Raw genomic sequence first — 16,487 nt, forward strand, 5'->3', positions numbered from 1 at the left:
GTGGGTGGGGTAATTTGACATGTAACCAGCCAGGAAAAAAATCTCCGCCGCGTTTTTAAAAATGGTTCAAACTTTTTACCTGGAACTTTCGTGATAAAATAACTATGCAATGGACATTTACACAACATGTTGCGTTTTAAATTGTCTTGAATACTTTTTTCAACACAGAGCCACAAAGTGGCCTAATCAAATTTACTGATTTTCAATGGACGAACTTCACCAAAAATCTAAAACATTTTTATTAGTTGAGATATTTAGGTGTTATTTTCAGCAGATATTGTAAGCTAAGTAAACATTAAAATGACAATATATCAGTACACTCTGATTAATATTGGAATAGTGGTACACTCTCAAGCTAGGGAAAAGTGGGTGGGGTAAATAAACATGCGAAGCTAAACATTCGAAGCAACACATCTATACGAATAATAATTTTGCAGTTCAAGAAATGGCCTCAGATTATCTACTTCTATCTTAATTATGCCCGTATGAGTGGTAGGGGCATATAGATTTGGTCTTGTCCGTGCATCCGTGTATCTGAGCGTCCGTCCGTCGCCCGAAGATTTTGACGCACCTAGCTCAAAAAGTATTTGATATAAATTGATGAAAAATTGCATGAGTTTTTATCGTGATATGTACTTGCGTACCTTTTATTTTTTGTCTGGCTCCGCCCCTTCTTTCCAGAATTATGGCCCCTGACATAGTCAAAAACACATATTTTCACCTTGTGACACGCCTAGCCCAGAAAGTATTTGATATAGATTGATGAAACCTTGCATGAATCTTAACCTTGATATGAACTTGCGCACCTTTTATTTTTCTATGGTCTCTACACCCTTTTTCCAGAGTTTTGGCCCCTGAAGTAGTCAAAAATGCACATTTTCACGTTGTGATGTGGATAGCGCAAAAAGTATTTCATATAAATTGGTGAAACCTTGCATGAGTCATTATTGTGATATGAACTTGAGCATCTCCTATTTTTCGCCTGACTCTGCCCCCTATTTCTAGAGTTATGGCCCCTGAAATAGTCAAAAATGCACATTTTCACCTTGTTGTACGCCTAGCTCAGAAAGTATTATATATAAATTGATGAAACCATGCATGAGTCTTTATCATGATATGAACTTGTGAACCTCCTATTTGTCGTCTGGCTCCTATTTCCAGAGTTATGGCCCCTGAAATGGTTCAAAATGCACATTTTTACCTAATGACGTGCCTAGCTCAGAAAGTTTGATGTAAATTCATGAAGCACTGCATGAGTCTTGATTATGATGTGACCTTGCACACTTGGCATTCTTCTTAAGAAACCTTAGCCTTATTACAGAGTTATTGCCCTTAAAATAGCCAAAATAGTGGATGTTTTGTTTGTGATGCTCATAGTTCAAGAGGTATATGGCCTAGAATGATGAATCCTTTGTATAAAATGTTTGTTGAGGCTATATCCCCTTAAAACTGCAAACATGAATCATTGAATTATTGCCCCTTATTTTTGACAAATGTACAAGTGGGGGCACACCATGTGTCCTACAGACACATTCAATATCAAATACTTTCTGAGCTAGGCGTGTCACAAGGTGAAAATATGTGTTTTTGACTATGTCAGTGGCCATAACTCTGGAAATAAGGGGCGGAGACAGACAAAAAATAGAAGGTACGCAAGTACATATCACGATAAAGACTCATGCAATTTTTCATCAATTTATATCAAATACTTTTTGAGCTAGATGCGTCAAGAACTTCGTGCGACGGACGGACGCTCACATGCACGGACAAGACCAAATCTATATGCCCCTACCACTCATAGAGGCATAATTAAGATAGTAGTAGATAATCTGAGGCCATTTCTTGAACTGCAAAATTATTATTCCTATAGTTGTGTTGCTTCGAATGTTTAGCTTCGCATGTTTATTTACCCACCCACTTTTCCCTAGTTTGAGAGTGTACCACTCTTCCAATATTAATCAGAGTGTACTGATATATTGTCATTTTAATGTTTATTTAGCTTACAATATCTGCTGAAAATAACACCTAAATATCTCAACTAATAAAAAATGTTTTAGATTTTTGGTGAAGTTCGTCCATTGAAAATCAGTAAATTTGATTAGGCCACTTTGTGGCTCTGTGTTGAAAAAAGTATTCAAGACAATTTAAAACGCAACATGTTGTGTAAATGTCCTTTGCATAGTTATTTTATCACGAAAGTTCCAGGTAAAAAGTTTGAACCAGTTTTAAAAACGCGGCGGAGATTGTGTTCCTGGCTGGTTACATGTCAAATTACCCCACCCACTTTAAATGTGAATTTCTATAAAATTAAGTAAAAATTTGATAACAGTAACACTTGTGAATGAAACTTAATACATGTAGGTGTATTGTCATAAAATATAAAGAACATCAAAAAACATTTTGCGCAACACCTACGCACCCCAACTTTCAAGTAGAGGTCTAATGATTCTGGTACATGTTAAAGTGTAAGCCACAGTTTAACCAACTTATGAGATTTTGTCGAATAGTTGTTCGATGATCTCCAGGTCAAATATGAATCTGGGTCATGTTGGATAAAAAAGAAGGTCAGTTGGCCTGATCAAATGGAAAGATTGTGAACACTCTAAAGGCCACAGTTGTAACCCATATTTATGAAACTGTCAAATATTTGTTTGATATGTACTAGGGCAACGCGAAACTGGTCATGTAGTAAAACTAGCGTAGGCATTACAAATGAAAAGCTTTATACATTAAGAGCCCAGTTGTGACTCTATATCATTTATGAAACTGATAAAATGTTTGTCTTGATAATTTCTAGGTTCAGTACTAATCTAGGTTTTTCGGGGTCAAAATATAGGTCACATCGTCAATAGAAAGGCTGGTGAACACTCTAAAGGCATAAGTTGTTACTCAAATCTATTGACAATGATTAAATGTTTGTCTTGAGACTAGCAAATTGAAATGGTCATTTGGGTCAAATAGGTCAGTAGGCCTCATACAAATTCGTTTGCATTAGAGATAAAGATTTAAACACTAAACATGTGTATCTCAAAGTAAGAAGAAAAAAAAACATTCATAGGGGATTTGTGAAACAAAATTGTACCCACAATGATACTACAGATGGGTAGGGTACATGATAACATCGAAATTTGCTCGAAATTCAGAAACAATTACGAGAATTATTTTTATGCTTCTTGAACTGCTATATTGTGTAATGCATGCATGCGATTAAAGAAATAATACTGATATTTTGTTTAATTTATTTAATTGTAGATCAATTTGCAATACATAGTGTAATTGAAATCTAAAGGAAGCTTCCCTCAAATATCACGTAAAGTTTGGCTTGGATTTGTTAAGAGGACTATTTACCTGTATTGTATATCTACCTTAAGATTATAAAAAGCCAAGAAACTTCATTTTTAAATACATTTGAGGTTCGGACATCTTGTGTAGTAATATGACTGGCCTAGTTAGACACTTTGTTGAAAGGTTCGCACCACAGTTTGGCCTAGTAACATAGTAGTTTGACATGATAAGACATTATTTTGAACAGTTCACACCACATTTTGACAACATAGAAAAGCCTTACGCATAACAACACGTCCCATTGACATGTCCACATTATTCAATGACGGGGTGACCTACATTTGACACTATGATGCTGTCTATTCAAAAACAGCTAGACTATATTGGCAGGACATAGAAAGACACTTTCTGGACAAGCAAAAACTTTGATTAAATAACATGAACATGTTTTATCATATTATGTCTCATACGGTCATAGAAGCGATCATAGTATTTCGAGACACAATATATACTTTTTCGCAAAAAAACATAGCTGGTTGAATTGGTAAGATATTATGCCGACCATTTCACACCACCTTTGACAAAACAACACAAATATTTCACATAATAAGACAAGGTCACATTATTCATAGGCAAAGTGACATACATGTTGTGCATACATAGTATGGTGCTCTGGTTCGGGCATGATATAGAACATGGCTGTCTTTTCAAATTGAGCTGTGTTATCCGGACATATCTGTATCTAAACAATTGTCTCTATATATTCTGAGGACTTTATGTGTCTACAGCCGTATCGCCCTCTATCTGAAACTGTTGAGGCATTTTGAGCTCCATGTCGTTGCGTCTGTCTGCAAAGGTGTTTGACTGTATGATCACAAAAGGGTTTTATATAAAGTTGGTATAGTGTATATGATGACATTACAGCTTTTTAACTGTGGGGGACCTCCGTGGCCGAGTGGTTAAGGTCACTTACTTCAAATCACTTGCCCCTCATCGATGTGGGTTCAAGCCTCACTCGGGGCGTTGAATTCTTCATGTCAGGAAGCTATCCAGCTGGCTTACGGAAGGTCGGTGGTTCTACCCTGGTACCCGCTCGTGATGAAATAACGCACGGAGGGGCACCTGGGGTCTTCCTCCACCATCAAAGCTGGAAAGTCGCCATACGACCTAAAATGTGTCGATGCGACCTTAAACCCAACAAATTTAATAAATAAATAAATTTTAACTGTGGATAACACGTCCCGACGTAAGATATCTGTTGCGTTGCATACGCACACAATTAATTTGTATCACTTACGATGATGGGAACCTCGGCTTCATTTGTGCGTAAATTTTGTTTAAATTTAAGGAAATTCAGTTCATGCCCGCCAAAATAAGGTAAAATATCGAAGGCGTTATATCTTATGTATGTGCTGCCAGTTTGCTCTTATTGTTTATAATACTCTAATGTACTACGTTACTATTTGTAAAAACTATGCAACAAGAAAGTGGGAACTAAAATGTTATAAAATACGCGATATTACCTTAAAATGCAAATTTTTTTAATTATTGTATGTGATTTACAAAGTCCCCCTTTCATATTTCAAAATTAATATTTGCAATGTATGGCACTCTGGCTTTGTTTGGGTGCTCTTTGTTTCCTGGAATTCTACCTTTTATCATTTTTAGTGTATTAAAGGTGCACTGTAGTGCATCGGTTAACAACACCCAGTATATCGTGCTTTACTTGTATAATACAAGGTCCAGTATGTAATACTGGGCTATATATATAACTTGAGTGAATAAACATGGTAAGGATTTTCTAGTAATCTTAAGAGCGTAATGATTTGCGCCATTCCATGACTTGCATTAATAACATAAAATTCTAAATTAAGGTAACAAATTCTTTGTTTTAAAGAGTACAATTTCACAGAATGTATGTTATCTATTTCGAAAGTCACTACGCCTTAAAGAAAGTGACCGATCGCATTTGTGTTTTATATTGTGTGTCTTGCATAGAAAGATTATAAATTCTGGTTCATTTTTACACAAAGGGTGGAAAACTTTAGATAATGATATATCAATTTTACTTCATGATATTGAAAACCTTCTTATTTGATTCAATTCAAAGAAGGTACACAAAGATCAATGACTGTTCAATCCAATTTCATTAGCAAATGGAAAACCCTTAAGCCAAACCAGTCAAATAAGAAGGTTAAAGAACTTTTGCTTCTGCATGGCTTAACATAGTTTATAACTTTTTATTTGTAAATTTATTAGCATTTTAAAGGTTCAAAGGATTTGATGGGACTGTAACATAGCAAGGTTACTGTGTTGCCATATACAATGCATGAATGAAAAATAGAATAGATACATTGCAGTTATTATAGATAGTTTTACATTATCTGCGATTTGCCTATCTTGTATGTGGTGGGACTCAGAAAGGCATGATATAGCAACATAAACAGTGCGGAAAATTTCAAACGAAATGATGGAAAGATGCCAATAAATCATTTCTAGTGAACAAAAATGATAAAACTGTCGAACAATTATATCAATCAGTAGAAGTCGAACACATATAGCATGTAATAAGCCCGAAAACTCTGCATCTTTACAATCGGGTGGTGGTGGGTAAGTATAGTTGCATGAAATATCAACAAAACTGTTTAGTGATAGAAAAATTCATGTGAAAAAAAAATGGAAATTCCTGTCAACCACTTAGAAGCTGTTAAAACAACGAATTTCTAGTGCAAAAATTGTTTGCGTTTTTCATTATTCTGTATCAGTGTTTGGATCGACAAAATGAAATATAACCTTGGTTTTAATAAAAATATAATGAAACCAAGGTCTGCATTACAATCATTTTATGAGTTTTTTTTAATTATTTTTCATCGTTTTCTCTGTATTTTTGTTGAACTTATGTTGAAAATGTCATTAGATATCATATTGATAATGTATTATTATATATTAAGTCTTTGTAATATATAACGAAAGTAGCATGCAACATTTCAAACGTTATGTAACAAAACAAGATTCAATTTAGACCTTTTCTAATTTTAGGCAGCCATTTTTAATTTTCTTGAACCGTAAAATGATGCAACAACTACACCCTTTATTCTTTGACCTCATATGTTCCACTCATCCATAACTGGAGTCACGTTCAATCGCTCATGATAAAGAGTAAAAACCACCGGTAAAATTTTGATCGAAAGGAAATAACAGGAGTTTTCACAAACTTCCATTACCCGATTGTTTTAGTATTTTTTTATGTTTACACTGCCAATTATGAATATATGTATTCTATAAATATCAAAATTTAAATATTAGTTACACAAAAAAATGAAATTTGAATGAAAATCATTTTTATGTGAATTCCAAATTTGCTGTTTCAGTGGTTGATTAACACTACCCACTTTCAGAGCTCTGCGTGCTACAAAATATCTAGTAATTGTAAATGGCGTATATTTGTTTCTATGTGAGTGTTTACATAGCATAACATTTTGCCAATAAAATGAGAGTCTATAACAAAAGCAAAGGAACATTTTGAGAAATTAAGTCACTTTTTGTCTCACCAAAACACGCAAATATTTGAAATTACTGACAATATTATAAAATGTTGCTATTTTTGTATTGAGACATGTGTTGTCAAAAATAAGCAAGAATAAAATATTTTGTAGCTATGACTTTAAATGGACATCTAATTTATAGTGAAAATAAGAATTAACCCAGCTTACAAGGTATGCTATGGTAAAACAATAAAGCCTAACAGATATAAGATAAGCTAAGCTAATTTTCAGAGGAGGTACCCTCGAACAAATTAGTTGAAAGATAAAGAGGCTAAATTGTAAAAATAACTGAAATCAAGGACAGTGGTAACTTATGGCTATACAGTTAGGTAATGTAACTGTTATGATTATATTAAGTATGGATCCAAATTTGGCAACAAAACATTTTCCTATCACATAATTACTGTATTTGTGTGCATTGATTTTTATCATAAGTATCCCTCTAAGTAGTCGTATAACATTTGAAAATAGACTGTTCAAGACAAAACTGAAGATAACGTACTGTAATATTAAATTTTGTTGAAAAAAAAACAAAGCCTGGCAGGACAAGCGGATCCAATAAAATAATGTAAGAACTGACTACACTTCTTCTTCTTCTAGATATTAAGAATGCAAATACTGCTACTTATAACATATTGCATGTACAGATAATTCTAGAAACAATTCAAGTACATTCAACTAATATTGCATTCTTGACATTGCGTTGACCAACATACGTTAGAACCAGGCGTGCGCGTAGAGTGCTTGAAAACACATGTCCCGTTGGAAAAATGTTCGATTCATTTACACTTATATTTTGTTGCCTATTTGCAATGCGGTCAGTAAATTACCTCGCATCTCTACGTACACACATACATTAACGAACAAGGTTATTGACTCACAGTCTCTTGAAATATCTTTGCAACAACAAATTAACATTTTTTAAAAAAGAGGTGATGAACCTAACACTTAATATGTGTTTCCCTTCGTATAGATTATTTGTTTAAATGTACATGTAGTTCAACTCCACCTCCTCTACTCCCATCCCCACAACACACACACAAAAGAATTGAAATAACTGTCTTAACTTAAAAATGTTTAGGTATGTACAATTACTATGGTTATTGACAGTTATGACGAAAACAGAGAAAACTATTGATTGTATAGAATAATTGATACTCGGAGGTTGTTGGTGAACCTTCTTTGACAGCAAAATGTTTGCATAAACTAGATGTTCCATTTATATGTATCAGTCACATAATACTATTATGGCAGAAATACATAGAGACTTACCCTAAGCCTTCTTTACGCAAGGGTAACAATCTAATCATATAGTGAAATTGTTGAGTGAACAACGTTTCTTAATCCTAATCCTGCCCATGCCATGTTATATCAGTGCAAAGGAAAAGTAACCTATCTATAATAAATGCCATTTATGATTACACAGTCATGCACCTAACAGTCTTGAAATTGATTTCTTTGATTTTCTCATATTTCTAGATATTTTTCCCATACTTTGACGCATATGTATGGGTAGTTGAGATTGTTCTCTTTCCAGTAGCCTTTTAAACATATTTCACCTTGTGAAATTCTGTGGGTTTTGACTTTTTAAAAAAATCGTCTGTTTGTTGACAAATTGTCCTACTTTCCCCAGGGCATCAGTTATTTGATCTTTACATAGTTTTGTATTCAGGTTGCTAATCCATGTGGCAAGTATGCATGCTTTTTTCATGATAAGAGGTAAAAAGTGGGTAGTTTGCATGAGGTACTAGGTCAATTGTCACCTAAGCCTATCATAAAGTCTTTGCGGACTTGTCTCCATTTTTTTCCAAATATTTCATCCGGGATCATTTTTTTTTCACCTCAAATAACTCTTTTGCAGGAAATGATATTTTAATATTTTTTTCAGTCCTTGTATTCTGATGCAGTTAACTTCACATAAATATAATATAGATAGCTCCTACTTGAAGTTTGTATTTTCAGTTTTGTAATCCATTTTTTTCTATCTTTAAGGTAGGCGTAGTTTATTTTCTTTCGTCTGTTCGTCAATTTATATCTTACATAAATCACTAACCAAACATTATACTTAGTTGTGTTAAGTTCGCATTCATAATACTTTAGCCATCTCCATAAACTACGATTATACATGGAAAAATCAAATTATAAAATATTCGTGTAACGCTACAGGCGGTAAAGCTCAAGTGTTCGGCGGAACAATTATAACAATCTATGAATTTGCTCACTATTCTCGAAAGCTGGTATCTTAAATACTTGTCACTGAACGAGTTTGATCTTATAATTATAAAGAATCATATAAAGAAGACGCGATTTGAATAGTCTGTTAAGAGAGAAAGTGCAGTTTGCTACCATTCTCACATCCAGCTCTGACTCAAGCGAATTATACTATTCTAGAATTAAACGGCCTTCAACATCCTTAAGGATTACAAAGTATCATAATACTGCGTGTAAGCACAGGATTTATATCCGGATATAAGGTTAGATTCCACTACATTTTAATATCAAAGTTTGCTTTGGAATGTAACATTCTTTTTCAATTAAATCTTTAATTGACAGATTTTCTCTTTGATTACATGGATTAAGACAGAGATTGCACAGTCCATATCAATAGAAATGCAGGTTGGTAAGATACTTGGAACTGCATTTAATAATTAGGTAGTAAGAGCACTTTAAACTGTTTTTAAAAGTGTTTTTTTTAAATTCCAACTGTAAACAAAAGCATGAATGAAATGTCTTGATATCGTACTGTTGATTCAATTGTACCAGGTTCGCAGAAATTCTCTCTGATGCCATATAGATTCAAATAAGTACTACAGCAATTGATTTTATTACATTTCATCGATAATAACATTATATATTTATACTCTGTTGCAAAAGAAAGTGTGCACTTTTTAGATTTGAATATCTCCGGTTTTTTCTCTTTTTAAAAAAAAAAAAAAAAAAAAAAAAAAAACGTACCGATCTCAAATTTTCAACATACTGTGCTCGAAGCATGTTCTATCGATTTTTTGAAAATTGTACGATAAAACATGGTGGATTTATGGTTACAAGCGATAGCGTCCTTTTGCACGATTGCAGGTGGTCACACGAGATATTGAAACAAAAATGTCTTTAAGAAATGAAAACAATTCGAATTCGAAACACAGGAAATCTGATAACTTTTGTTCTTAACCCTTGTTGTCTTTGAATAGCTAAGAATCCCATTTAATGACAAAATTTTTAGAACAACTAATGCATGTCAAATTGGTCATAAACTGCCCTAAATTTTGGAACAAAAAATAAAATACTTTCGTTCGGAACAATAAACATAACTATTGACGAAACTTAAGTACACGCTTTCTTTTGCAACATAGTATACTAGTATATAAAAATCATGAATATAAAATATAATGGCTATACCTGTTTCGTAGTGAGTACAAATATATAATTCTGATATTTCGAAGTGTACATGTCATGTAGTATCATACTCCCAACTTTTCGAACTGCTGGTTGCTTGATTGGAACTGCTGATGCAGAAGGATATACAACAGCCTGTACATAAAAAGTAAGGATGTAACACAAATAAAACGTTTTCAAAGTGAGCAGAATTCACGTTTTAGATACAGTCTTGATTTGTGTAGGATAAAATGTGCTAATGTTTACACCAATATTAACAATGTTATACAGTTTTAACAATTTACCTTCAAAATTTCTCTTGCTGCTGTGCCGAAAAAGGCAACTACTTTGGAGTCTACAACTGACACTGTCACTGCCGTTAGTTGTACGTCATACTGGAGGACCGGCTGCGAGGACAGAATCTTGGTGCCAATTACATGATGATATAATGCCAGGTTGTCCTTGTTACACAAAAAGTAATCATCTGGCTTGTTGAATGTATCATTATCTGCCTGTACATTATAAATAGAACTGCCTGTACATTATAAATAGAACTGCCTGTACATTATAAATAGAACGCTAATCATACAAAGATAAAACTTACGTAAGAGACAGAAATGTTTTAATACATCCAAGGTTGACTATGGGATCGGACCGTCCAAAACCTTTGCTCACAACACTGTAGATTTAAAAAAAAAAGAATCTGATTAAACTGCTGAATAAATGTGGTTGGAGTGTCGTAAAGTAATAAATCTTCAAAGCAATTTATTCAATATTGCCCAGCAATAGGTAAATCAGTTCTATCAAAGGCAGCGCCAGAATTCAAAATCTGTTATAATGTACTCAGATGACAATGCTTTGTTTGTTTCCAATTTTCCGTTGTTAAGTCATTTCATAATATTAGAAACATGGAAGAAATCACTGGTACATGGTTTCAATCCTTTTAACACTAATTTATTTGGAATGTCATCTGAACAAAGATGAATACAGTCTTAAATCAAAGCTCTGACATTCAGAATATATTTGTATGGAAGTTTAAAATTGATTAATTCCGTACAGACAAACTCGGTGAAGTAATGTCGAGGATGGCACTGTCCATAAGACCGCATGCGCATTCTGCCCTCATTCATAAACATGAAAAAGAACACTAATTTTTGTCGTTCGAAAACTTCTTTTTAAATTGGACCTAAATTTTAAAAATTGCATTATATCATAAATTAGTTTTGTGATGCTACATATCAAAATTGAATCAACACGACTGTGTGAGTTTTCATTTAATTTAATGACATTTTAAACGAAAACCAGGACATCTGTTTTTATCGGAAGGTGAACCAAAGTTTAACGTTTGGCTTTTGTCGTACTTTGATGTTAAAAAGATCGATATCCTTACATTCATTTTGATTCTCTGATAATCAGGGAAAGCAAAGAACTTACTTTTGAAACAAATTACTGCGAGAAAAGTAAGTATAAGAAGTCTTTGCTAATTATGTGCATTTTTATGGTTATAGACCACATTAGGACTTCTTGAAAACCATCAAATAAAGTGCTATTCATGGATTTGCAAGAAATCGTACTTCTAAACAATAATAGCATTTGATTAAAAATATTCACACGATATAGACATAACAACATTTGCAAAAACCTTTTTATTGTACTTTAGGAATATTTAAAATATTTTGGCAGTTTCAACACGCAGGCTTTATTGGTCGTCAGTGAAAAGATGGGGTACCCAACTAACAGAAATCTTTCTAACTTTCAAGATTTTCTTTAAAATAAAATGAACTGGTGATTTTAAAATGCTAACAATGCTTGCAATGTCGCGTACAGTACAAATGTATACCGAGCATCATTTCGAAGAATTTCTGTGGTTTTCATAACTTTTTATTGAGCTTAATTTGTGACCTTGACCGTTGACCCGTCAGTCATTAATAACAAGACGAAAATGAACACTCAATAATTCCATTTTACCGGGAAGAATTTTTAGTCCTCAGATATTGACATTGATGAAACAACTACTTAAACTATCCATTGAAAAGCAAATTATTACAATTATCATTACACTTAAGAATATAAAATGATAGATTTTTAACATTTAAGTTAGCCCATCTACGACAAGCAATACTTAAATGATAAACTATTATAATTACGCTACTGAACAGAGTAAATCATGATATCTTGTAAAACAAATTTCATGTTCACCTTTTTGACATATATTCTGATATATTTTCCTTTTTTCTTCATTCTTTTAAAACAATATCTTTATGTTAAAAATCGATTTGATAAACGAAAATTACTAGCATTTAGGGCCTTACAAATTTGCAGATAGGACACGCACAAGCTTATTAGGTTTCTGTCCTTATTTTTTCTATAACTATTATTGTAAATGAAACATTAAATTACTTAAATGACATTTGACTAACCCTTCACCAATACTCTTAACATAAATCGTATTATCATGTTATTACCGAGCAAAAACCTGGTAAGATGTTTATATTATTATTTTAGTTCAGAACACAAGCTTAGTCTGAAACAAAAACAAAATATTCTAAGATAAACTCACAGTTGATGTGCTGCATGGGATACTTGACTGTTGGAAGTCGATATAGTCCTCATTTTCTGATACACGAATTCCCCTGTAACAGTCTTTAATGTTTTCAGCAAACCTGTAATATATCTATATCTAGATAAAATATCATGTAACTGTAAATAGTGGACATTCTTTATGTTTTTATGTCGGAAATGTATACAGTCTAAAAAAACGAACAGGTTACCTTTATAAAATTGTATCAGAACATTTTCCAGAAGTATGCATGATAGCATCTTGTTTTGACTGAGATTGATCGTAAAAAGTAATAAAGTGTACATTGACGTAACGCCCTGATACGTCGGTTTAAGTAGAATTTTAATATTCCAAAAGGTTGAATGAACTACACTGAAACAACGCATAGTAAGATTCTTACAACACTAATTGTAACACTACAATTTAAGACTGCTGTTGTATCATTCACAGTTATCTGAGACTCTGTTTCATGGTATCTGTACATGAGAGACAAATATTATGCAACATTATTGCCTTGATAAAGTCTTTTTATCTTTTTAAGCTTTATTTCTTCGAGACGACTGTACGTTTGCAATATGAATATTGCTTCTTACACAATGTGGCAACTAATTTTTCCACATCTCCTATTGGCTAATGTAAAACATATCGAGCGGGTTCGGGGTGATTCGGCCGTTTAAGGTACATTCTATAGCCAAAATATCGACATTTGAATGCTTGTCTTTACAACTATTTTGCGAATTTTTACTGAAAAGTTACACAATTTGATGAATGAAACACCTATTAAAAATGATTAAGCATTTTTTTGAAGTACAAATCTTGAAAACCATATGCCAACTTGTACCCGAAATTACGGACAAAAGAAAGAAAAAATACTTTTTAGGAGGTCATGTTTTTTTTGTATTTTTTCAAAATCAGCAACTGCTACACACAATCTATATTTTGTTTGAAAGTATGACCAAAACTTACATATATTATATATCTACTTCCAACGAGCAATCAATTTTGAAATAAATTTGATGAAAATACGTGTTAGAGCCGATCATTTCAGATAATTTTTGTTTTCTCTTTGTTTTCATGTCGACATCATCATTTCACTACTAATTTGAGATAAACCTACGTATTTATGACAAAAATCCAGAATATCATTACAAGGGCAATACACACAAACGTGAGATGTGTCGTGTCGATTGTATTTTTAGAAACGGTTGCAGTCACAAAGTAATTGAAGAATAAAATGTAAATTTCACTATATTTTTAACACAATAATGTGATAGTGCGTAGAAATGTGATCAGGCTGTGTGCACACGGTCTTAATATTCGGCGCTTAATGTGAAAAAGTTGAAGACCAGGATTCACAAACATTAAATGTATGCTTAAAAACTATATGTAATACATTATGCATATGATTATAATTCACGATAATATCGCATATGGCAGTAACTGAACAAAATTAAGCGCATAATAAGTTTTTTTTTAAAGTTTTAAATTCATTTGATACAACAGTTTCATCTTTACACGGTAATCACCTTAGTACACATTGAATAGTGACGTCATTACAGTATGACATTGTGTAGAAGAGAGGCAATCATTCGGCCAAAAAAATTAAAGCAGCTATTTGCCCTTATATGACATTCAAAATATCAGCGGTCACACGACCTGATTCGCTAAAACACGTGTCAAAAAGGTTGTAAAGGTTAAAGGTCAACTTTATCTTTAGAAAACATCATTTTTTCCTTCACCTATTTTTCATGAAAGTTCTATCACAAATTAACGAAAAAAAATGAAAAGAAAATAGGGGGTTATGTAATTCCTAGTGAAATGCCAGTCAGTTGTGGTCTGCTACCCTCATATTTGCTCTCGTCCGCGCAATTAACAACTACTTCCGGTTTCGATCTGCAAAACTTGCCATGTGGAGTATATGAACATAAAAACCCTCTCATTTCATGCAGAATGTATTCTGGTAGTGAAAAATGGTGATTAAAGCACTCGTTCTACACGAAATTGAGCAAAAAAAAATGGAAAATTAGGATCTATTTATTATGGACTACTTTCTACTACACCACGGAAGCACATTTTCTACCGAATTACTGACCTTATTCCTAAATGTTTTTGATAGACAAAATATCTCTTTTTTTCGGGTAGTGGATTTTACCACTGTAGACAACAGTGAGGTATAATAATATCTGATATGTATCTGATAGGTATTTCTCAACACTTTCCCAAAGTTATTTCCTTGAAATTTGAAGTATTTGCTATCATAAAAAGTAGGTGACCACCATAAGTAAAAGGTTTGAATTTTCAACACCTATCTCACGCGTTTGCTTCATTATTTTGAAAACCACCCATATGTTTTCTCATAGTTTTCTTATACTTTACATATTTATGATGAAGACATAAGATGAACCAAAGAAATAATAGGACAATAAATGCTATAATTGCCAAGAAGAAGACTGCCATATTTACACAGAAATTTATACAGGTAGGTTTTTAAAAAGTGTCTTGAAAATATATGTGGACTTCAGCACTTATTTTACAAACTATAAAAAATTATTTAAAAATTATGTACTTCTAAATTGTTTTCAATATGAAGTGTCAGCAATTAAAATTTAATGAGAAATCAAAGTTCATTGTGGAAGAAACATTTATGTATATATAAATATGCATGTTGGTCTTTTATTTTAGTTACAGTATGATATGGTGAACAAAAAGCCCTCTGAGCTTTGGCTAGAGCATGAACAGAAGACAGCAAAAAGGTACAGGATAGTTTCGAGCTGCATTTATTAAATTCTTTCATTTAGTTGCTAATTATCAGTTTAAATGAAACTTGGTACACAACATTAGCATGAAGTAGACATGCACATATTGTCAGGACTATCAAAATTTAATTATTTGTTTCATCAGTGATTATGTCATTTTTTTTTCAAATTATCCTATCACAGCTTCCTTCCTTCCCTGTGCATTAAAACTCGTTCTGCAGATTCCATCATATTCAAATGGATCATAATTATTATACTTCATGGTAAAGCAGCAAAAATACACATACTATAGTGAATTTTACTCCTAAAATCATGACCCTTTCAGAATTTTGAATTAGATATTACAGTTTTTTTTGTCCTTCATGTACTCCGGGTCTTCCCAACTTTGTATCCAATTCCCTTGAAACTTCTAACACACTTTAACCATAAATGTAAAGGCCTTCATCTGTTTTAGCCTAAAATCTAAATTAGAGGTGTTATGCCCCCTTTTAAATTATAAGAATTATATTTCTTCTCCTCCTACAGTTTGCATATTGTGTCACGGTAGAAAAGTAACCTGATATGAAATTATCAACATAAAGTAGGCATGAACATATGTCTGGTTACTTTTTTGACTTATGTCCTTTAACATATCATATTTATACACTTGTACATTGTGTTTGCCTACTCTCTGTCTCAAACAATTCAATAGACATTTAGTATACATTATGGACATGAATAGATCATGTGCGTAGTGTTAGTTGAAAAAAAATGCATGAGGACATATAGACACATATATATCATCTGTTAGAATTCATATCTAGGTCTTAGTCTTTATTACTTGTGTAGGGTACTGTTTTTCCACTTCTTAATGACATTTTCTTGATAATGTCTGTCAAACTGATAATGTTATATCTCTAAGATTTTACATTCTAAAACTTTAGGGTTTTATGATCATATAAAACATGTAAGATTTTACTAAATTTTCTC

At 32.7% G+C, this 16,487-nt stretch overlaps 1 protein-coding gene across 2 annotated transcripts in view; it reads right to left on the reverse strand.

The window, feature by feature from the left end:
• The window catches only part of LOC123527894 (plexin-2-like), a 180,167-nt gene that overhangs the window by 159,715 nt on the left and 3,965 nt on the right, over nt 1-16,487 (reverse strand). The window contains exons 3-5 of one of the 2 annotated variants that reach the window (XM_053523577.1): nt 12,763-12,865; nt 10,508-10,714; nt 10,227-10,358 (exon numbers count right to left, since the gene is read on the reverse strand). In XM_053523577.1, the coding sequence (XP_053379552.1) occupies nt 10,227-10,358; nt 10,508-10,714; nt 12,763-12,865 (442 nt within the window). Of the gene's footprint in view, nt 1-10,226; nt 10,359-10,507; nt 10,715-10,806; nt 10,882-12,762; nt 12,866-16,487 lie in introns of both variants that reach the window. The other variant, XM_053523578.1, reaches the window with a different exon arrangement.

This window comes from Mercenaria mercenaria, chromosome 14, assembly GCF_021730395.1.
Source record: "Mercenaria mercenaria strain notata chromosome 14, MADL_Memer_1, whole genome shotgun sequence".
NCBI classification, from domain to species: Eukaryota; Metazoa; Mollusca; class Bivalvia; order Venerida; family Veneridae; genus Mercenaria; species Mercenaria mercenaria.